General features: G+C 46.8%; 1 protein-coding gene across 1 annotated transcript in view; it reads left to right on the forward strand.

The window, feature by feature from the left end:
* The first annotated feature begins 1,810 nt into the window (after positions 1–1,810).
* Positions 1,811–24,107, forward strand: part of LOC126540240 (lipase member J-like) — a 59,742-nt gene continuing 37,445 nt past the window's right edge. The window contains exons 1-4 of the mRNA XM_055076277.2: positions 1,811–1,930; positions 10,370–10,588; positions 18,485–18,707; positions 19,257–19,371. Of these exons, the coding sequence (XP_054932252.1) occupies positions 1,811–1,930; positions 10,370–10,588; positions 18,485–18,707; positions 19,257–19,371 (677 nt within the window). The remainder of the gene's footprint in view (positions 1,931–10,369; positions 10,589–18,484; positions 18,708–19,256; positions 19,372–24,107) is intronic.

The following is a 24,107-nucleotide window of genomic DNA, read 5'->3' on the forward strand; positions in this document are numbered from 1 at the left end:
AACGGAAGACGCATAGTCGACACCCCTCGTCCCTATTAGGGATAGACTACGCACTGGACCGACTCTGAACTTTAATGTAGTTTTCGCCGATGGATCTTTTTTTGTCACACCGGATGTCCAATGTGAGTTCAAGGTGATGCCGTTCGGAAATTGCTCGTCACCTGCAACATCTTCGCGCGTGATGGATATGGCGTTGGCAGACTTGAAGCGGCAGGAACGTCTCGTCTGCTCGTATAATGCCATCGTCTTTTCCACAAAATTTTACAATCACCTGAGGTGCTTCGGAATAATACTAGAGGCAGTCAAGTCAACCGGACTCACCCTGAAGCCGGAAAACTGTCGCTTCGCGTACGAAGGGCTCCTGTTTCTAGCCACATCAAAGGTAAGTCTAAAGTCCGTCCTGACCCGCAGAAGACCGCTACCATTGCAACGATCCAGCAGAGCATCGATTAGAAGGCAGGGTGCAGATTCCTTGGCCTGTATGCATATTACAGGTGCTTTGTCCATAACTTTTCATGCATCGTCGAGATAGTGACACATATAATGAAACCTGACGTCGAGTTCAAGTGGGAAGCACCGCGTGTCAAAGCATTTGAAGAACTGAAATGACGAACCGACACTTGCACACTTCCACGAAAGGACCGACTCCGAAACACACACCGATGCAAGTAGCTTAGGCTTTAGTGCTGTGCATGTTCAAAGGAAAGACGGACTTCGAAAGATCATTGCTACGCTAGGGGGTCGTTGTCGAAATCGGAAGCCAATTATTCTACGGCGCAAGAAGAGCGTCTTGCCATTAATAGAGCTAAGGCTTAGTTTTGCCCTTACGTCGCCGGGAGGTCCTTCAAAGTCGCAAGCTAATGCCACGCCTTCTGTTGACTGGCAAATTTTAAAGCTGCATCGCACGGTGAAATCTCAGACTTGAGAAATTCGACATCATCGTGATCCGAGACTTTCTCACGCATTTTTTGCCGACTCACTGCATTGTGTTGGACAAGCCTCTTATATGGGCGGAAGTACAACGGATACCTTTGGAAGCTGTAATTATTGTACAAGCAATATGGCAAACGAGCAATAAAACAAATGGGAGACTGCACGTTATCTAGTCTTTCTTAATAAATACCGATGTAATAAAAACATTAATTTCAAAACACGCACGGCTATCTTGACAAATAACCAGCCGCGGTTACTCGGTGGTTTTGCGTTCTGCTGCTGTGCACGAAGTCGTGGGCTCGACTCGCTGCCGTGGCAGCATTCTGCTGGAGGCAGAATTGAAGATGCGCTTAGCTTCAGGGGCGTTTTATCGGAACGAAAGTAACGCTACACCATCTCCATAACGTTAAATCCCATTCGTCATAGGGAACAATGCACCCTTAACAAGAACGAAGCGCCAAGCGATTTCTCGTATACGCATATATATTGTTTCGCTCCTACTTGATTGAATTACGGCAACTACAAACATGTATGGGGTGCCGTTCCCGAGTGAGAGCTTTTGTATACAAATAGACCGGCAATATTTCCATAATGTACCGTTGTGTCATTAGTGTCTTCCGCACCAAAGAGAAGAATGCGCCACAAGAAGAGCGTGCGTGCCAGCGCTACAAGCGACGACGTCGTCGCATATCTACTGTAGAAACAGCCGTGCGCGCGATGAAGGAGTCAGCGAAGCTTCTCCGCAGACGCAAGGACACACGGCTTGCATCGGCGCTCTTGCGATGTGGCGGATCAGTGTTGGCGGCCGAGACGCGAACGCACCACAGCGGTGCACGCCCAACATTCGCGCAACTGCACCCGCGGCTCCGGCTCGGGAATGGTGGCCGTGGCACAGGTCGTTCCGCGGTTGATTGTGAGCAGCATCGGCCTGGCTCTCAATTTCACCGCGAGGCTCATGAGCAACAACGCTAATGACCCCGACGTGTGCACAACCATCGTAAGTTCACTCCTTTATATGTTTGTATATATATATTGCTTTTATTTTGTTTTTGTATATATTTTGTTGTGTATAAATTGTTTGCGCAATAATTTCTACTCGTAGCGCAGAAAATGGCATGAGGGACAGAATTGGCCATTACGGCGAACACATGCGATAACTTCTAATTGATACTACTATAACATTGACACGAACTTCAATACCACTACAGGACGTTTAAGCGCAAGTAATCTTTGCACGAGAAAGTGAAAGCAGGAAAAAGACAAAAACACAACCTAATTCGTATAGCAAGAAGCACAAAGCGTGGTCAAGACACCTGATGGGACACATACCGCCGGTTATGAATTCCCTTATGTCAAAGTGGTATGAAATAGGGGAGGAGGGGGGGGGGGGGTGCTGTTGCTTACGCAAGTTTCCTACAAATGCTGTACCTCTGTTGCTTTCATAATTTTCAGGTGACTGCTACATGTGAACTTGCTCATTGGTTCGGGAACTGAAACACATTTTGCTGGTTAAGATGGTGCGGGTTAGGCCGTAAAGTGGCTGCAACAAAATAGGTTCTTTTTTGCCTTCGTGGTGTTACTGCGACTGCGACGTTCAAACTGCTAAGAAATTCGATGACTTGGCCTTTTCTCCCGGTCACGGCGGTCGTGTTGCGAAAGGTTCAAAAAGCCGAAACACCTGGGGTGCTGAGTGCTCGACTCAGATAAGCTTACTTGTATTACGGCGAGAAATTCGAGCTAAGCAGATCACATGTAGGAGCCCTTGATTTGTCGACGTCATAGTTCAATTGAAATGCAGATTTCTCGCATGACAAGCTATCCGTTATCATTTGGCATCGTTTTCAGCAGCGGTGTTCGCCTCCCTGTACACATAATCTCCTGCAAGAGCTTGCAATAGCCATGATTGTACTAACGAGCGGGAAAGATTGCGTAAATAGAAAGTTTTTTCCCTCATTAGCTTTACCTCGGAGCCAATGCACACGGACGGAAACATTTACGTCTGAGATCGTTTACGACTGTGACCAAACGTCACTATCTCAGGCCCTGTAAAGATGTAGGAAAATGAATCTTTGAGAATGCCGTATCTTCAAAACTAGCGTTTGAGTTCGAATGCTCCTGTGAGCGTTAACATTCTCTTCCAAATGTCTGCGGCTCGCGAGAAAGTTATCGTGCATAACTTACTTGAACTGTTTGTTTGTCAACGTTTGTAACTTTGGGGCACGTTATTGACTGCCGAACAACGCAAAAAAAAAAAAAAAAATATGGAAAGACGCTAATTGCAGGCGATGTTCGCGCTCTGCGTTACTGCAAAGTTATTGACGAGTGGGAGACCAGTTTCCTGTGCAAATACACCGTAGGTGTATCACTCCAGGAAGCTGTTGACACACCTGTGCTCTTGGGCAACTTTAACTTGAGGCGGAAAGCGTTAACGTGCGATTTCGCACCAACTGTCTTTTTGCATGAGTCCTTTTGGTTTTGGCATGCTCTAACGACATATTAACCATGAATTGACGATAAAATGACATGGACCGTATAATGGCCCTGTGTAACAACAGGATCTCATGCTTGGTAGGTCGCCGTAGTAGCGAGTAGATCTAATTCTCAGTTTAGTGGAATTAATAAAACTCGCAGTGTTACGCTCTCGCAAAATTAGGAATACAACGCGATAGGATGGCGCTTGTGAAAGAGCAACAATTTCGTTTCTGGCGAGAAACTTGCAGCTACAGAGTGCTTTGTGGCTGGGTGGATTGTCGTTATGCAGCACCCAGGTTTTGTGTGTAACAAATTAGGCTGTTTTCGCAGAACAACCTCCCTCAGACTCACTTTTGATGGTCTGATCATACGGGTCAAATCTCTGATGGCGAATGGTGTAAATGTCGGGAAAGACTATGAGCATGTACTTCGTCTAGCTGCGGACTTTCAGCCGTAGTGACGTTGGGCTCTTCCTCAGTGAAGGCTATTGCTCCGTCTTAGCCTCATACTCGTACACCGGAGTTTCATCTCCAGTGATTATTGCTGACGTGAAAGACGTTCGGCAGCTTTGGATGCGATTGATGTAGCTATCATTAAAAAAAAATAATTGAGGATTCATTGCACTCTGTGAAGGTGGATTACCAGCGAAGCTGTACCACTTCACACAGGGCTATACGAGGGTGCATGTATTTATGGTAGTGACAGCATTACTGTGATATACACTCTTTGGTTCGGTTACAAACTCAGAAGCTTGGCCAAAGTTAAATTTATACGCGACCATTGTTGAGTAGTTGAGTGAGTTGAATTGGTGTGGCATTTCAAACGAAACTGTTCTAGCAGAAACTGAGGGAACCATTTCTTTTATGGTTTTGAAATGTCCACATTGAGGTTGCCAACGATGATCACAAGGGTAGTGTCATCATAGCAACCCATGATAGATGCGTGTTCATGAACTTCTGAATGTCACACTTGGGTCTGCCGACATATATATATATATACATATATATATATATGTATATATATATATTGTGGGCGTTTATTACGCTCGTCTTCTTCATCCGTGTGAGATCATCATCGTCGGGTGAGTGAGTGCCTTTGCTGGTTCGACGCCGAGTAGTCGGGCCAAATAAACGTCGCCCGAACAGAGACGTGATCACACACACACGCACAGACACACACACACACACACACACACACACACACACATATATATATATATATATATATATATATATATATATATATATATATATTAGTCATCATAAGAAGCCAACAAACACTGACACTAAGGACAACATAGGGGAAATTACTTGTGCTTAATAAATGAAAATAAAGAAACGATAAATTAATAGAAACTAAAATGGATGAAAAAACAGCTTGCCGCAGGCGGGAACCAAACCCACAACCTTCGCATTTCGCGTGCGATGCTCTACCAATTGAGCTACCACGGCGCCGTTTTCCCATCCACTTTCTTGGGTATTTATGTGTCCTAGTAGAACCCTGGGAGTGTTAGCCAGCGCCACCACTCACAGACCTTGGCGGCGGACGTGGAACGTCCTTTTTGCCGTAGGCGTCACGAGAACGTGATCTTTTTGAGTGAAGGCAACTACTCAATAAACCCACATATGCTACCTGAAGGCATCAATGTTGCCGGATTCGAAACCCTCGTAATGTAATAAACGAGAAGGAATGGGGTTAACCGAGGGCTCGATCTTTTATTAGTCATATTATAAGAAGCCATAAGAAGTCTGTCGCTGCTATGTTGCCATAATGTATTAATTCATGCAATGTTAAATTACTATTAGGAGGTCCCCCTGACAGTTCTTGCAACTCCGGGACCTCCTTCAGTACTAATGATGAATGATGATGATGAAATAACACTGACATATATATATATCATCCGTGTGTACCACTATTCCGTCTTTCGTTTGTACGACACAGACATCCCCACAGTCGGTGGTCGGTGGCATTGTCTTCTGGCGAGTCAAGGGTGTGTGGCTGTGGATAAAATTGGTCCTTTGCGTATATGGCAACGCCTCCGGCTCATGAGTCCATGTGCTGTTGTTCACAAACTATTCCAGCCTGCCCATCGACTTGAAACAATGGATCTTGATTCATTTATTACATTTATTACTATCTTTTACAATTGTTAGAGGTGGTCTGATTGAAGCCCACTTTACCTCATCCTCGGGGTCGGCCCGGTATTGCACTATCTATGGCATCGGCCCAGGCTCGCCTCTTTTATTGTTGACGCAGAAACACGAAATATACATGGAAATATTTATTTATTTCTTGAATTTATTATGACATTATTATTATTATTATTATTATTATTATTATTGGCGGAGTGCTTGGAGCCTGCTTCACCTCCGCCGCGGGTCGGCCCGATCTCTGGGATCGGCCCACGCTAACCTATTTTGTTGTTGACGCATGAACACGGATAATACATGTAGCCCTAGCCATATACAGCTTCGCTGTGAAACACAGCTCAAGTGTGGCCGTTAGGAGACGATTTTTTAAATTCAAGTGCAATTGGCGGAAGCTGCTCGACGCGTACAATTAGGATTTCCAGAACACGTTCGCAAGGTGGCGGCACGCACTTAGAGAGCTGCGCTGCTACGCAAGAAAACTATTTCATTTTGACAGTGTTAGCATCTACATAGATAAAGTACTTCCTCGAAAACAGAGGTGGTCTCAAACATTTTTGATACCACCTCGCATTTATACATATGCCAATCTTTACTACGCCAGATGTGCCGGGTCTGGGAGTTCACCTAGTGGAGATGCCCATTTAGTCTGCTGCTGAAGTGCTGATTGACTGGAGTGCCCGCCTCCTTCGGACGCATACCCCAGCCCAGTAGTGACGTGTCCTCATGTGAGCTCAGACATTTAAAATGCTCCCACATGGAGTGAGCTTCCGTATTCGGAGACAGTGTTAATAATGTAAAATAAACTTTTTTCCTTCGCTCCTACTCCCGGACGTACTCATCCGTGTGCCTGGAAAGATTACTGGCCTCAACGCTACCCTGGGCGGCAACAAAGTAGTATATATATTTTTTTTTTACACAGCAGCCACAGGCTGGAACGTCGACCCAAGGACATTGCTACTCTCAGCTGCTCAAGATGATTCTTTCACGCTTTGCGTATTATTCTGTATTGAATTAATTGTTTATTTTATTGCTGTGTATACGTGGATATCTTGTTTGCATCCCGCACTACTCATCTTCCTAATTTAACTGCATTATACCTGCACCGCTTGCGTATATTTTTACTAATGCATCTGTTCCCGCCGCATTGGATGAGTAGTCATGGCGCTGCGCTGTTGACTACAAGATCTCCGCTTCAATTACTGCCACGGCAGCCGCATCTCGATGCCGCCCGCATGCGAAAAACGCCCGTGCGCCCGGTTTCGGGTGCGCATTAAAGAACCGCAGAAAGTAAAACCTTATCCGCACTACCTACATCGTCCCTTATAACCCACTGTTCCCACGGGTTTCAGGACGGAAAACTTCGCAAATTTTTAATGCATCTGTAACACTTGCCTATTGAAACCTTAAGTGTAAGACCGCGCTAATTAGTGGTCGATTAAGACAATGAAATGCAATGACGTGTGTACACGCGGAGGAAAGTTATCGTTTATTGGTTAGCAAACATGAGTGCTCGACATGAGTGCTGAAACTGAGCGCACTTATCCTTGAAAGTAACACATCGCATTCGAGAACATCCTTCGCCGCATCCAATGGTTGCAGATCGTTGCTTCGTTACCTTTTGATAGCTTTGACCTCTGTGCGACTGCTTGTGGTGCAGAAAATATTCGCGCGCTGCCGGATGACTGCATGGTGCACTTTAGCGTGACGCTTGCGCGCTACACTCGCCCACGAGAATAACGCTGGCACGTGCGCCCGTGGCCACGCTCCGCGGAGCGCCACTGCGCACCGTGTGGCCGCACATCGAAGCAAACCTGCGCAGACGCAGCGATGCCTAAAGGCGTGGCTTCGTGCTCTGTACATTGCTTGAATCAAGCCTGCCGTTTCGGTGCGGTGAACCAAACTTAGCTTACAGTAGCATGTTCGCGTAGCGGCAAGCCAGCCCTAGCGTGTATCTATACCGCACACGTCAGAGAGACGGTTTCAACACGTCGAGCTTACTGCACTGGGCTTTTGACTCCAGTGAACATTTCCGTCGGTGCGAAAACATTGCACAAGATGGCAGGAAGCCACGCCTCCAGTGCAGCTGTGCAGCTTTGCTCCAGTGCACAGCCGTGGAAGCTGTACTGGCGCTCTGCGGAGTCCGGCCTTGCGCTGGCGTTCCCTGCAATACCCTGCGCGCGAATGTACACATATACTTCACTCTCCAGGACCTGCCGTGCTTGCTCAATGGCTCTGGTGTTAGGCTGCTGAGCACGAGGTCGCGGGATCGAATCCCGGCCACGGCGGCCGCATTTCGACTCCGTCGAAATGCGAAAACACTCGTGTACTTACATTTAGCTGCACGTCCAAGAACCCCAGGTGGTCAAATTTCCGGAGTCCTCCACTACGGCGTGCCTCATAATCTGAAAACGGTTTTGGCGCGTAAAACCGCATAATTTATCTTTTTTTTTCACTTCAGTCTGTGGGGCCGTCGGCATATATGCCTCGAAGCATGTGAACTTCTCGGCCCCATTTTCCCATTGTGTAAACATTTGCCTGTTGAAGCGCGTGGTTAAATCAATTAAAGTATCTTTAGAGCACAGAGAACCTTTTACGACGTGCTTGCTTTTTCATTAACATGTACGACGCACACCTGGCGTGGCGGCTGAGTAGATAATTTTATTGCCATAGCAATTACATAAACACTCCAGGCGAATTTCTGCCGTCACCGTGAGGTTCCGTATGAGTGAAAGCGTGTGAGGGTGAGCCGGCGAACGCGGTTCAATCTCGCGCGCGCGAGGGAAGAACGCGGCCCGGATGCGTGCCATCTCCTGTGGCGCGCAAGGCGAGGGGGTGAGGCGAGGCAGGAGGAGCGTTCTTCTCCGGCGGCTGCTACGGTGCCTCGACGTCCTCCTCGCCCGCCGCTCCGTACAGAGTGGACACAACCGCGGCGTCTTCGACGGCGTTGGCCACGCGAATCGCGGACGCCGTATAGACGCCTTTGGCGGACACCGTAGGGACGCACCGCGGCGTCTTCGACGGCGTTGGCCACGCGAATCGCGGACGCCGTATAGACGCCTTTGGCGGACACCGTAGGGACGCATTGCCGGCACTCGCGTGTCTTGAAAGCGGTCTGCGACGTGGCTAAACTGCACGCCCGCGCGGGCTTCATCTTCAAAGCGATCTGTGATGTTTGCAGGGTGCGCGTATTACCGGTTGCTCCTTATGCGCTGTGCTTTCGACGTTTCGTACGTGTTGAAGCGACAGATGCACGGAGGGCAATTGGCTCGCGGCTGCTGCCGCGATTCCTAACTCCAGCGTTTTCACAGAGAGTTTCCGCCGTCATCGAGCGATGTGTGCGGATGCTTACCTGTGCGCGCGTGACACCGTGCTGGTTAATTTAGTTAAAACACGTTGACGGGCTAGTTAGTTTGAATCCATGATAGAATGTGTAAGCGCGACTGAACAAGGACGTACAAAGAAGCAGACACACAAAGACAGCGCTGTCTCCGTGTGTCTGTTTCTTTCTACGTCATCATTGAGTCACGCTTACATATTCTATCATTGTTTATTTAGTTAGTAAGCGAATCTTTACAAGTTCATACGACCGTTAAAACTACTATCCTTACTTCGTACAGCTATCTACTAATTTGCTATCGCAATCGGTGCAGCTCCTTTCGGGCTGAACTGCGAATTTTTTAATTTATTCACTTCCGGGGCCATCAGGCTTTTCAGAATGGGGTGGAAAAATAATACAAAAATGCAAAATTCAGATAAAGGGGAAAACCGGTGTGTGATATTAGTGCTGATGGCGGACTTCGAATCTTTTTTTGGTCCGAAATGAATACAATAACGGTGGAAAGGTGGTCCCTGTTTTGAATAGGCTTTGGAATGAACAAGATAGAGTACTGGTTCTTCCGGCAACTTGGGACGCCAACTTTCATGTGGTGATTGGCACGAGTAAGTTACGTCTAGGAGTCGTAAAAAGTATTTGCCTTAGGTACTCCTTACTCAATAAAATCTTGCGAGAAACACGTAAACGACTTACAAGACGAGTAAAAAAAACAGCTTCTGTTGTCGACTTACAAGATGACACCAAAAAGGCTGAAATATTTAGCTTTGATAAAGCTAACAGACTGAATATGAATAACTTCAAGCTTCAGGAAATGATTGAGTATGAGAGTTTGTCGAAGATTGGGGGTAACGTATTCGCACTCTCCGAACCGGAGGGGATGGGGTGACAAACCCACCACGCGTGCATTTAGGGATGGTTCGACTGCTGCGGTAATAAGGTCCACGCCTGATCGACCGTGGATCAGAGGTATGAGACGGGAGGCGAAGTAAAAGCACACGCTCAATTTAATAAAATAAAAGCAGGCCAGAGACATGATGAAAAAAGGAATACGCAAACTGAAAGCAGATGTTGCAAAGCCTCGCGGAAGGCCGGCGGGTCACACGCAGCACCAACTCTGACGCAACGCGCGACACTAAGCCCACCACGGGGGAACAGCTAACACTCGCGAAAAAAAAAAATCAAATACGCAACACAAATGAAAAATACACGCGACAATAAACGTGGCAAACACTGCACTAACAGAACATACAAAAATGAACACGTGATGAATATGTAAATGAAAGATGGAACGTGATTTAAAAAAACAAAGTCCGGCGGAAAGTTCTTAGAGCAGGTTGTAACACGAGGCCTATCTGTGGCGTGCTCGCGGAGATGCCGATCTGAAGAAGCATCGGGCTGCTGGTACCTCGCTGCCGAAGATCTTGACAGACTTGCACCTTCTGTCGATCTACCGGCAAAGACTCCGGCCTGGGCGTTTCAGGCTGCCGACCACGTCTTCAGCTGTCGGTCCATGACTCCGCTGCTCGGTCTTCCAAACTACTCTGCCTGCTCGCCGTGGCTGGCCTGTCCCTCGTCAGACTTTTGCGACCCACGTGACCACCGGTCCGGCAAGCTCAGGAACAATAAGGAGCTTGCCTCCCTGCCACCATCTAAGCGGCGCTGCGGCTGCGTCGGCAATAGCGGCCATGTCGCCATGGGCGTGGGCACGCACTTTGTGACAGGGTTACACACAAACGAAGAAAAAGAGATATGATTTTATTGTTTCGAAGCGCTTAATGAGTAGATAGCCTCAATCCAGGCCTGCTGCAGTAAGCAGATATTCTTGTCCCTAAAGCGTGGTGGCCGCACTCTGGTTTGGGGATGTGGACAGGGCGGTGGGACATGGCACTGGGGATGGTGGAGCGTGGCATATCCACCAGGGCTGATGCGTCTTTAGGTGATCGCCGCATCTAACTCAACCTAACTTCAAGAAAGGGGCTCACAGATGGAATAGCACACAGTGGTATAAAGTTTGTAGGGATAAGGTGCCTCAGATAGGGCGGCCAACGTATCGATAGGAGGACCTATCTGTGGCAAAGGCGGCCTCGTTACCCTCGGCATTATAGTATTAAAGGGTTAGTGCAATGACGTCACGTGCGTTTGTTGTCGGTGGTGGTTGGTTGTAAAGGGAGGGACTTCAGAGGTGATGAGCGCTGGCGCCTGACGTCTGTGAGAGTCGTTCCCAAGACGAGGGGACAAGAGCGGGAGAGTGGGAAGGCTGGGAGAAAAGAAAAGAAAGAAAAGGAGATAGAAAAAACGGGTGGGGGGTACACCAAGAGGGAAAAAAAGGAGAAAGAACAAGAAAAGAAGAAGGGGGGCATGGGAAGGCGTTGGGGAAGCGAGAGGTTAGGGAGCATTCAGGGGTGTAGTTGGCGGCATGTTCTTGTAGCATTAGAGGAGCCGGTCAGGCGGTCAGTACGCGAGTAACGCAAAACATAAAAAAAACGGCCGTGGCTTAGCTTAGTTAAGCCTGGTGATTGCGAAGCAATAGTGTGTTATTCTCGGATCAGCTGGTAGTAATTGAGTAAATATACTCAGTAATGCCTGAGAGGAGCGGGAGTTAGGCCGCCATTGGTGGCTACCGCCTCGCCTCGCGACGGCGTGAGATGGGGCCCCGTTTTTACACAGCTGGTGTGACGTCACACCGACCGTAGCGCCCCTGGTGAGAGGAGCGGGAGTTAGGCCGCCGTTGGTGGCTACCGCCTCGCCTCGCGACGGCGTGAGATGGGGCACCGTTTTTACACAGCTGGTGTGACGTCACTCTAGGTCACGTGGTGTGACGTCACGCAGCGAGGTCACGCTAAAGGTCAATGGTGCCTACCACCGCCTCGCCACGGAACGGGCTGAAGTGCGACCTAAAGTAGTATTGCTTCGCAATAAAAAGATGAGCTGAAAGAGTGACTTGAGTACCATAGCAGCAATGCGTCGAGTAATTTTGAAGTAGTTAAAATGACGGCAAGGAGTCTGGGGTGCAATGTATGGGGTAACTGGAAGGCAGCGGCATGGGCTTTCAAGGGACGTTGGCCCAGTAGCTCAACGTGCCGACCCCCTAGGTGGGAGAATTCCTTATTCCAGGACCCCTCTCTCTGACTCGGGTGCCTCCTTGGCCCGGGCGACGAGACTGCGTTGGTCCAGGAACAGGGAAAATAGAGAAGTTTTCACGAAGGCAACCTATTGTGTGGTTATCATTATTGCACACGTACCCGGTCTGGTCCTTTCAGGACAGGTCATTAGCAGTGTTATCAGTTAGATGCTTGTATTTAATAATGAAAGAGATAGCCTAGCTATGGAATTAGTAAGAAGTGTCCGGCAGGGTAGTCTTACGAGTGATTATCATCGCATTGCATTTGCTCACATAAAGAGCCATAAAAGATGCATCACACCAGTTGGAAATTTTATTAGGGTTGGCTTGAAAAATGGAGGTCCTTCGATTCTCTAGAAACCGCAGCCGTCTGCGAAAAGTCCCATAAGTGGTAATATGTCGAAAAGGTCATTATTATTAAACAAGGAAACGGAGGGTCCCAGTGCTCGGACCTTGCTAAAAGAGGAAACGACGTTCTGATGATGAGCATGAGGTCGCGGCTTCGTTTCAAGACCGTTAAAAATTCAGTGAGGAGGAGGAGGACATATAAAAAAAAAAATGTAAAGGAATTAACGCGTGAAATATGCGCACGTACATAGGCTCACGTGCCAGTTACACAGACACAAAAAAAGAACTGCTGAAATACATTAAATGATGTCCCACTGCACCATCTCTCGTAGGCGAGGCGCTGCTTGCGGGCGTAATTAGCAAAAAATAATTCACCAGTTTCTGTGCTCCCCGCTTGCTAGCATATACATTGACCTGCAGCATTTGTCGACGTGCTCGCTGGTCAAAGCGTTCGCTGCAGTCCGAAGCTACTTCAGGGTTCGCAGAGACGGTGCAACAAATGACTCTCCACTAATCTTTGGCCGCTTTGTGTGGTTTAAAGCGCACGTGTGGGCGTTCTTGCAGTCCATTTCTGTCGGAATGAGGTCCGTGCAGCTCGTAACTGAACTCTCCATCAGCAGCAGAACGCGACAAGTCGCCGCCACAGCTACATGTCGCGCGTAGTCTGAGGCACGTCGTTCGACAGGCTGTAAGGTTGACAAATTTCGAAAAGCAAGACCTTTTATTTATGCGAACTTGCATCCACTAAATTGTGATATAACTCGGCAATAACTCGGCAACCGAGCAGTTTTCAATAAATTATCATCAATTGAGCTTTATCATACTCTAGATAAGCCTCAGGTAACCATACACTTAATTATAAGCTTACTTTTTTTGCCGTGGCATGCATGTGGCTGATCCCAGAAGTGACGGCGCCACCGCTTCCTTGAAGCCAACGACGACGAAGGGCGAAATGATTTGCATCGTTTGCAAATGCAGCTCGAGAAGGTGGTCTTAACGAGAATTTGACAAAGTGGTACACATGTATATATGTACAGAGCTTGGATTTGATAAATCCCGTCATTGTGGAATGAATTTAACCACTAGCTACGTTAGAATAAATGCAGCGAGGTTATCTCGAACAGAAACCGAAGTCGATAACGCTGTTAGACATTTCTCGACAAATGATTCTTGTAGAAGTTGTGATGCCTTACACAAGATAGCTCATATCATACAAAAATAGGAAGAAAAGAAAATCAAAAGTGAAAAAGAATTATGAGCCATTCCACTTTGTGAAGTTGGATGACCAGACAAGCTGTTTAGCACTCGACACCGAGGTGACATCGAATTTTGAACAAAGGTACGAACATATTTATTGCCCTGATCGGTGGCCATCGTGAAGATGGGTGTGAACACATTCTCGTATCACCTCTTTTATAGAATGCGTCCGTCACGTAAGACAATGAATCACTCATAGCTCCTTAATCAATGGTTTATATCACCGTAAATAATACAAAAAAATTAACGCGGGCTTCCCATTACGATGACAGAACAGAAATTAAATTCTACACCAGGCACGTACCCAAGGGGGGGCCCGCCTCCCCCCCTCCTGCCCGAAGTTAAGACGCATACACCCCCTCCCCCCCCCCCCCCCCCCCCCGCTCCCCGCCCACGCCACCACTTCTCTCACACATTCCTAAGGTGCCGCCAAATCAATGTTGAGACTTGACAGCTATTCGGCAGTCAACATTTTGCTGCCTTTTTCACTCCTTATGGATGGCGGTAAATATCGGCGACTTCTGGGATGTGAAGGCGAGTTTTCTCATCAATTCGGTGCTCGCACGATTAACTCGAGATGCATTCAGTTGTCACCGTCTATTCAACGGTCACGCGCACCGTTGTTGCTTCGTTAGTTCAACCTTCTTCGTTTAGACTAATCCAGGGACCGAGAAAGGGATTCAGTTCCTGGTCAGCTGGTCTGTATGCACGTGGAACGAGTTGTGGCCAGAGAAAATGCCCATTGCGTTTAACTTTTCTTTTTGTTTCATTATTTCCTCGAATGACGACTCGCTGCGACGCTGACAGATCCTCGGAGCCTTGTGGCCACGATATGGGTTAGATAAGATGGAAAATAAAATAATGCGAGACAGCGTCCATCATCAAACCCGGCAATAACCCTTCAACTCATAGGCAATATGACTGTCACCCGTTAACTCGTATGGTATTTTTCCTAAATGTACAGTTCCTTTAGTGCAAAATTGCCAATTGGAAACAAGAGTCGGAAGGATTTGAGAAACTGAGCGATCTACAAAGGGAGAGAGTACCAAGGCAACAGCCAAACATGTAGGAAAAGCGAAGATTCAAAAATTTAGCCATTGTGTATGAAAATGTTTATGGATCGACATCTTTTTATTTAAAAAGGAAGTACAGAAAACGCCGCCGGAAGTGGAGGACAATTCCGTGTGTTCTGAATGACGCTTCTACAGTTGTCATTCGAGCCGCTTAACGTTGCCGCTTCTCTGCTGTGCTTATGTAGGTGCTTTTCTAACCTTCCGCGGTGGGCGCAGTACGTGTAGAATCGTAGCTTTCGGCGCCATGCGCGGTTGTACGCGACTGGCGGCCACGCATCGTTACGTAACTTCCCATATAACAATACGAGTGGGTTGTGGCACTTGTTAGAACAGTAAACGAGGGATCCAAAAGAACTGTGATAGTTCCGCAAATATATATTTCTGTATAATTCTTCCAGAGCTAATTTTAAAAAACGCTACTATAGTCGGACACAACCTAAGTCTGCAACTTAAGCACCGCCCACGCCCTCATAACTGCGAGCCACTGTTCCTCCGCCTACCGAGGCTGTAAATAATTCGTACTTCAATCTTTTTCTGTTACCCAAACAAGGCGGTAAATACAAAAATAAAAGTATTAGCGCGTAATTTTATACCTTTTCCCTCGCCTATCATAGTGGAATGGCGAATGCCTAATCCTTAATTGAACTGAAATAACACTGCTTGCTTCACTACAACTATTTGTTGTGAAGTTTCACTTCAGTTGGCAGTGCAGTTTCATGAGTAAAACGGTTTCAGCAGTGAAATGGACTGCCCCGCAGACTTTTGAAAAGTGACATGCTCAGACTCCGTATATTTTGTCCATGTCTGTTGCACACCTCATTGGTTCCGCCGATGAAAGGACTCTTCAAGAACAGCAGACGCTTCGGAGGTATCAAGTACGACGCCATTTTGAAAAGGCCGCATGACGACGATTTTGTATGCTTCTGTGATTGGCTGGTGGAGTGATACAACTCTGCGCGGTCCCTGTGCCTTTTTTGCCAACTGTTGTTCTCTTAAGTTCTATTCTGCTAAAGTAATGTTTATTTTACGCTTTCGCTTCTTTACTTGTTCTTGGCAGTGTTCTTCCTGCGCTTCTTTCCTGCGCGAGTCCATTTGACGTGGTTCTTTGTTTGCCATGTAAAGGAGAGGTGTATCGCACAGGACGTACCTATAATATGCACCTTATTTCATTTCTCTTTTGTGTGTTCGCGCGTTTTTTATGGCGAATGGTGGGCGTTATTCACATTTATGCTAGTAAAGGTACCCCCCCTCATTTGCATAGAAAAGTTACCTTGGGTTGGGTTCCCCCCGAAAAAAAAAAATCCTGGGTACGTGCCTGCCCTACGTTGGGATGATGAGCGGCAACGGAGTCAGCTGTGGAAGAAGACAAGGACGGACGAACGCGAGAGCAGGGGCACGAGCGCGTTAAGGCGGTTGCGCCGAGGCGCGCCGACGAGGTAGTTCGCGGGTTGTTTGCGGACGATGGAAATGGCCTAGCCATATACAGTTTCGCTTGCAAAAAACGCGCGTTTCATAAATGGTAATAAGATAATATTGATAAAGCGGCACACTTGAAGCAATAACATAATTTACCGAATTGTGAGACAGATAAATATGGCTCACCTTGACATTTCGCAAATGTCCACGCGTCGCATCACTCTCTGGTGGTCTCTGCGCTGTATCTGTGGAACATGCTACCCAAGCCGTACAACTTGCCTTGGGTGGCACAAACATGGTGCCTGTATTTCACACCATTATGATCATGAAACAAGAATGTCTGAAGGACCACACGCTGCTTACAACAGCTTGAGGCATTGGGATTTCGTTGGAAAGGCCTTCATCTCCAAGACCTATAGTGAGAATCTTTTCGTAATTGTCATCTAAATTTTTTGTCGTTCAGATGGCAGCAACGTAAAGTTTTGATATTATTGAAAACATTTCAACCAGAAAGAAATAACAGGGCAGAACAACGCACATTTATGTCGGAGAGCGGTGTATCAGCCGCAACTGTTTGAAGCATTGTTTAATGCAACGCGTTAAACCTTTCAAATGGCTTCGGCAAACAGGACAAGAGAAAGGGCGAGCGTCGTTGCACGCACGGATTGACTTTCGCGGCAAGGAGTGACTCCATAATGGTAGCATGTTGACACGTATTGGACTGCCCGTGGCATTCGCGGATGAGCGAGAATGCTACTGTGACAAAGGCGCGCCGTCATGCTTCAGCGAATCGCATACGCCTGGTTGCGGTGGCATCGCATGTAACAAACAGATGCAAATCCGCTCATTTGCATCACAACGCAAGGTTGCTCGTGCCTGACATTCAGTACGCCCTCGAGAGAAGTGAAGCAGGACATAGAAAGCGAAGGTCGAAGAAAAGCAGAACACAACGCAACGTCTCCCGTGCTGTCTTATGCTTATATTATTTTTTCTGATTGGAGAACGCTCAAGAGGCTGCGGTAACAATGGGAGAAATTCCAACTTGCGGGGTACGACGGAGACGAAGGGAAACACGTGAAATTGGAACGTCGTGACGCGCACAGATGTGGATACATTTGTCTGTCGGTTGCTTTACGGACAGTGAAAATGATGGCATAGCAGTGCACGTGTCTGGATAGATGATTGTGTATGGGGCCCAGCTCCATAGAATGCCTTTTGTCTGCGTGTATGTTTGAAGAAGAAGCCATTTTTTAATAGCGTACTTATGGTATTTCACGCACTTTTCAGGGGCTATCTTTTTTTCCTATAGTATGTGTGTTTGTATCTATACATGTTGGTATCTAACCCTTTTGCCGCCTGTCTGGTCGATGGGTATTTTGTGCTCGAATGGTTTGGGCATCGGGATGATGTGGTGAGGTAACGGAGTTCGAAAACAACCATCGGAGTAACTTGGGTCACTGAGCACATGCTATGTGCACATCGTGCCTCCCTTTTACGAAACTCTTTCACGCCAACCTGTAGCAATGGGTATGGGCCACTCGGTCTGTGCTGGTCTTCAATAAACCGATTAGACGCCAACTGGAGTCACTGGGTATGTGCCAGTAGGTGTGTTCTGTACTTCAATGAAAGTCTCTTATGCCAACTTGGGTAACTAGGAATGTAACACTAGGAATGCGCCGGCTCTAGAAGGACGAGAAAATCGCTTAAATTTATGCGATGCTTAGCGGAATCGAATCCTCAAGGAGAGCAACCCGATGTACTAGCAGGCTGCACCACAAATGCACTGGGTATGTTCCACTTTTCAATTGGCGCCTTTGGCGTCAACGGTTTGACGAGCTGCGCCATGAATCCGCTGGGTATGCGCGGTTCTTCAGCGAACAATTCACTGACTTTCATGCCTGTCCATCTGCCATTAAGTGAGCGGCAAGCGAGGGAACATTTCTCTGCGCTCGCACGCACCGGCGCGCCAGGCTTCTCGTTTCGAACGCCACGCGCGGACTTCCAAGTAGCGCCACCAGAGGGTGCTGCGTGTCCAGAAAGAAGCGCGAGAGAGGAGTCCCGCTGCAGCACACACCTCATGCATAACTCGTTCTGGCGGTGGCATTACGCTGTGTGGCTATGCTGATTCAATGCGAACGCATTACCGTGGACATTCATCGTGAGATGGGTTCTGCCGAATTTTTAAGTGACGCTTTGCCTCTTTGGTTTATTGGCCGCGTAATTCTGTGTTGCTTGTTACACCTGCATCGCATAATCGGTCCACCCCCCCTCCCCCCAGACAAGCACTAGGCCATTCCTCGACGCATATCAATATTCGCCGCGTTCAAACGTTTAGAACCAAATAGAAAATATACTGCGTTGCGGCCTGTCACGAGCGCAGGACAGGTTGGTGCGCAGCAAGGGCTACCCTTTCGAGACGCATGAAGTGGCTACAGAGGACGGCTACCTGCTGCAGCTGCACCGGATACGTCACGGCAGGGATGGACACTGCGGCGCCAACGAGACAGGTGGTGCGTGTTGCGGGCGAGGACCCGTGTTCGTCATGACGGGCCTCCTGGCAGACTCTGCCTCCATTGTGCTCGACTTCCCCAAGCAGTCGCTGGGTGAGTCGAGTCGCTGTACCCTGTTATTTTTTTCCGTCTCTATCTTTTGCATAATGGGTGCCAGATTGGGGATAGCTTCGAAATATTTGTGAATGTTTGGAGGATTTCCGTTTGCGGACAATAGTAAAGCGCGTATTTTGCAGGCGGTCGGCATTTAATATAAAATGGACGCCGGAATTATAGTCTGGCGCTGCGTTTGTTCAGCAATTGCAGTGGGAGGTACAATATATGCATCATCCTCGCCTACTCGACTATGTGTTTGTCCAAGAGTGTGTATGTCGTTTTCTCTATCAACTTATTGTTCACATGCCCGAATATTTTTCGCACTTGAAAGCATGATTAAAAAATCTAGGAGATACACTGCAGTTATCGCCGAAAAAAGGTGAAAGAAATCATCTCATCACGAATTTTCAGAAACGGAGAAACCACAGTTGCGCAGTATAGCGTAAATTTGGGTTAATAATGCAACTTTTTATTGCAGAAAATGAATTAATCATTAGTTTTTAAGCTCATGCTTACGTTTGTTCTGTTCTTGTTGCGATGTTTCAGGATATGTGTTGGCTGACAACGGATACGACGTTTGGTTGGGAAACGTCCGTGGCAACACCTACGGAAAAAAACACAAGAATCTGAACGTGAAATCAAAGAAGTTTTGGAATTTCTCGTAAGCACAATATTATCATTTTTAACAGCCTTCTCTATGTGTAGCAGTGAGGAAAAGTATACACAGCAGAGGGTCGCGCCGAAAAAGCTGTTTCTTTGTAATTAGCATGCATAAACTGAACTTGGCGACTGCAATGGCGACGAATGCAATTAATGGGTGCAGTTAACGAGTGCACAATTCCAAGTTTGGACTGCAGTCCTCATTTTGGTGCCACATTTGCAGGCAGAAGAGAAAACCACGTTTATTGCTGCCATTCCTGGTCCCTACACTCTTGCTCAAGAGTGTGCATGAATTACGTTACCCATATTTTAAGCGGGTCGCAACAACGGTGAAAGTGCGTGCAATTTAAAAGGCAAATGCAGCTACATTTTTGCACTGAAGATCGAGGGCATCACGTAAGCTTTATATCAATAAGTTCTATTGAATCACAGAAATCGCAAAGCGCCCACCAGGGAGCATTCTACGTCGATTTTTATTATAAATTTGCAGCGACGTAGGCATTAGAAATCAAAGTATAAACGCTTGTATCGTAGCCGATGTCCTGCATAGCTGTTTCAGCGCACTAACCAACAAATATTTTGATTCATTTCGTGCTTCGTGTGGAGAACGAACTAATACTGTACGAGTATGTGTCGCGTAATAAACAGCTTTACGGGATGTTGTGAGAGAAGAGGGCATGGTAGCTATGAACTGAGTGCGGTACGGTAAGGTACCTGGGGCAGTAGCAATTGGGGTGAAAGTGCGGAAACGGTTGGGGCCAGAATGATTGAGCATCTTGTAACAACTCATGAAGATTCAATAACAGATGCAAGATCGCCTTAGAGCAGTCGTATTTCTATCACGGCAGAAAGACAAGAGCGGAGTTTATCTTTTAGAAAGAAAAATGTTTAAGATTAGGTGATAACCGTAACATCTTCCAAGATGACACGGGGTTGAAAGCTAGTAGTGGAGCGCAGAAACATACAAGGGACAAATAAGGGGGAGAGACACAAGGGCACTAGAAACAGGTGACACATTACAGATAGTCCGTTATTATATCTCGTTGGGTTGAAGACTGCTAGGATATATCGATATCGATGGCATGCAATTTAGTCTAATGCCCGGGGGACACGTGTTCAGAAATTTTGTTTTCTGAAGAGGTCGTAATATGCCAAGGTGGTCCCTTATCTCATTGTATACGAGCTTGAAAAAATCTGTAGGTTAGAAGGGCAGCTACATTTAGCGTAATTTCAGTGAATAGCAGATATAGCACGTTCTACCATCGTGTGGAAGAGTGGCTGTAGCTTGAGTACAGCTTCATATTTTGCAATTACATGAACAGTGATGAGCATAGAAATTTCACTAGAGGAACAATTTTCGACATTCTGCACCCCCTTTTAAGTACGTCGCCAGACTAAGCGCCTGTGGTAATATTACATCTGGAGCGACATTAAAGATGAAACAGCAGGGGCGGTGGGCCGTCGCGAAGCGAAAGCGTGGATTGTATGGCATTTCTGTGCGTTTTAGTTCGCTGTGTGCATGAAACTTTCACAAAAGTTCTCAAGCTCAAAGTTCAGGTACCTTCAAGTTCAATATCACCTCTTGTTAACGCGAAGCTTCGTATGCTAGGCCATCACCATTTCACTTACGTCAGTCAGTGGGTTGGTCGCTCAGTATTTCGCACGATATACGTGTGTTTCTGTTTGGGAAATCTTTGTTCCAGTTAACGAAGGTAAGAACATTGTAAATTGCTATTACGGCACTATACCACCAGGGCGATCACATATAAATAACGGAGCCTTTACATACACATCACGTTTTCACCGAAATGTCCGAGTCCGCACGATCTCACATCATATTACTACTCGAACCAATAGAACACATGGTTGCACATAAACGAATGGTCACGTTATACACTTGATGTTGAAGGTATGACAAGGCATGGACGCTTTGTGCAATCGACAATGTGCAAGAGTCAGTTTCCATAATTAGTGATGATGGCATGAAATGTGCATATACAAAAAAGTCAGGAAGATTCCGCAGTGGGCTAGTTGGTTGGACGTACTTAACACTGTTGCGGAGAGCGACGAAGAGACAGGACTTGAGCGAGAAAACAACACATGACACCTTGCGCTCACGTGTCGTGTGTTGGTTTCTCCCTCAAGTCCTGTCCCTTCGTCGCTCTGCACAACAGTGCTAAGTGATAAAAGTCAGATCCGTACGGGAGCAAGCTCGCACAGAAATCGCAAGTACATTTGCAATACACAACCCAATAAGTACGCGTAGTTGTGGACCTATGAATATTCAAGCTATACGCGCACCAGATACAAGCAAAGCGGTCTGCATAAGCACTGCATGTTGACCTCGAAAGTATTGCCGCTAAACGAACTATGTTGTGTACATGAAACAATGAATCGCGACGCAAAACACGCACGAATAATGTCGGATCATAGGCACATTCCAATGCACACAGACCTCTAAATGATATAGCTTCCGATATTCAACAGTTTTTTTAGAACTCCGAAATTTCATAAAGTTGGCCTACCCCCCCTTTCGGGTCATTGCATATGAGCCAGTATGTATACTCCCGTTCCCGGATAATCCTCGGACTGTGCATCTGCCATGGTGACACATGGACTACAGAAGCCCCGAATTTACTTTATGCAGACAGTCGGCCGTCTCTGCAACGAGCGTCTCTACAGCGAAATGACTTGTATAACGAAGGAATAATTCTGTCCCGGTTCTATTGCGAGTGGGGCGCTGAGCGACTTTTACAGCGAAGTGACCTATATAACGCATGGTTTCAGAGGCCCCAAGCATTTCTTTATATAGGCGTTCGACTATAGCTGTGCTGTGTCACGAGAGGTCTATAACGTCTATGCCGTCCATCTCTCTACATACACCTCTACAGGGCATTCTTTCATCGACAAACGTCGATGAGCGCCTTCCTTCATGTGACTTCACTGCATCGGCGTCACACAGTGCGCATCGGCGTGAACTAGTGTTGGCAGTTCAGCAGAGCTTGTGAATGTGTACATGCTTAAAAGCAGCAACACTGCATGACGATAATATTTTGACACGTGCTATGCATAAATAGGAAATTGGATTTTACGCGTTGCGGGAAATGAAAATAAAGATAATTTCAGGTAGGGGGTCTAGTTATACTTGATTTAATTAAACGTTTCAATAGCTTCACTGCACAAAGATTCCAACATGCGCGGTGGATCTGCATAATGTTGTTTATTATGAGACATTTACCTAACCTTAACCAAGAGTAGTTAAAGTTTATGTCATGGCTAGGCGCTGTTTAAATTTCAACGTGACGGGCATGGTGGTGCTGATTAAGCGCAAGGACGAAGGTTCGTTTCCTGCCACCACGGCCGCATGCCGCTATAACGCAATGATAATGCGCTCGTGTACTTCACTCAATGTGCAGAATAAAACGCGCTGGTTGGTCAATAATAAATCTGAAGATCCCCACAACGGCGTCTTTCCAACCGTCATTGTCACTCTGGAAAGTTAAAATTCATCAGTCCACAAATGAATAAATAGATCGATCGACTGGCAGGTCGCGGCTGCCTATGTGTATCGGAATGGTGACAGCTTCTACGTTTCCATAAAGGGAACTCGCTATAAATGTATGATGCGGCATTCGCTTCATCCAGAAAGGCATTTTTGATGAGGTTCTGTCTACTAGACAGGCTCCGCCGCACTGGAGCTTACAGCACTGCGCGGGCTAGGCTCGGGCCAGTCTCGGGCCAGGCTCGTGCAGTGCTCAGGCCAGGCTCGGGCCAAGCCTAAGAGCTTTGGGGTCGGGTCGTGCCTTGGTCTAGTGGGGACTTCATTAGGCCTGGAAATGTTATTTGCAACTCCACAAAGCTGTAAACTATAGAAACTGCAGACCTATGCAAATTCTAGGTCACTGGTGTCTGTCGGTTTAATGGAAAGTCGAGGCAGGCAAGTCACGATGGAGCATCTATACGCTGCATAGATTAGTCTACATTAGCGAGGTTCTTCTGCCACGGAGAAAACGGTACCAGTGATCAACCGCGCCTACTGTACGCTCCGCTTTTTTATGCAATCAGCATTCTTTGCCTGATTTAGGCAATTTTTATCTATCTATCTATCTATCTATCTATCTATCTATCTATCTATCTATCTATCTATCTATCTATCTATCTATCTATCTATCTATCTATCTATCTATCTATCTATCTATCTATCTATCTGTCTATCTGTCTGTCTGTCTGTCTGTCTATCTATCTATCTATCTATCTATCTATCTATCTATCTATCTATCTATCTATCTATCTATCTATCTATCTATCTATCTATCTATCTATCTATCTATCTATCTATCTATCTATCTATCTGTCTGTCTGTCTGTCTGTCTGTCTGTCTGTCTGTCTGTCTGTCTGTCTGTCTGTCTGTCTGTCTATCTATCTATCTATCTATCTATCTACATAATCTTACGTTATGTGACCCAATGAAATTATCTGCTAACTTGAGCCACTACGTATGTCGTCGAGGTCATGGTAGCTCAATCGTCGTCATACAGTCATGATCGTCCCCCGTTCTAGTCACGTCGTTCTCGTAACTCTGTTGTACTAATGCCATCATTTCAGAAACGTCTTAAAATTGTCGTCACAGCCTCATCGTCGTACCGCCTTCGGAGTTCCATCGACGTCGTTCCATCGCAATCATGTTGTCGTCATTCAATCGTGACATGTCGTGGTTGTCATGTCATAGTCATCATT

Source organism: Dermacentor andersoni, chromosome 2 (genome assembly GCF_023375885.2).
Source record: "Dermacentor andersoni chromosome 2, qqDerAnde1_hic_scaffold, whole genome shotgun sequence".
In the NCBI taxonomy this organism is placed as follows: Eukaryota; Metazoa; Arthropoda; class Arachnida; order Ixodida; family Ixodidae; genus Dermacentor; species Dermacentor andersoni.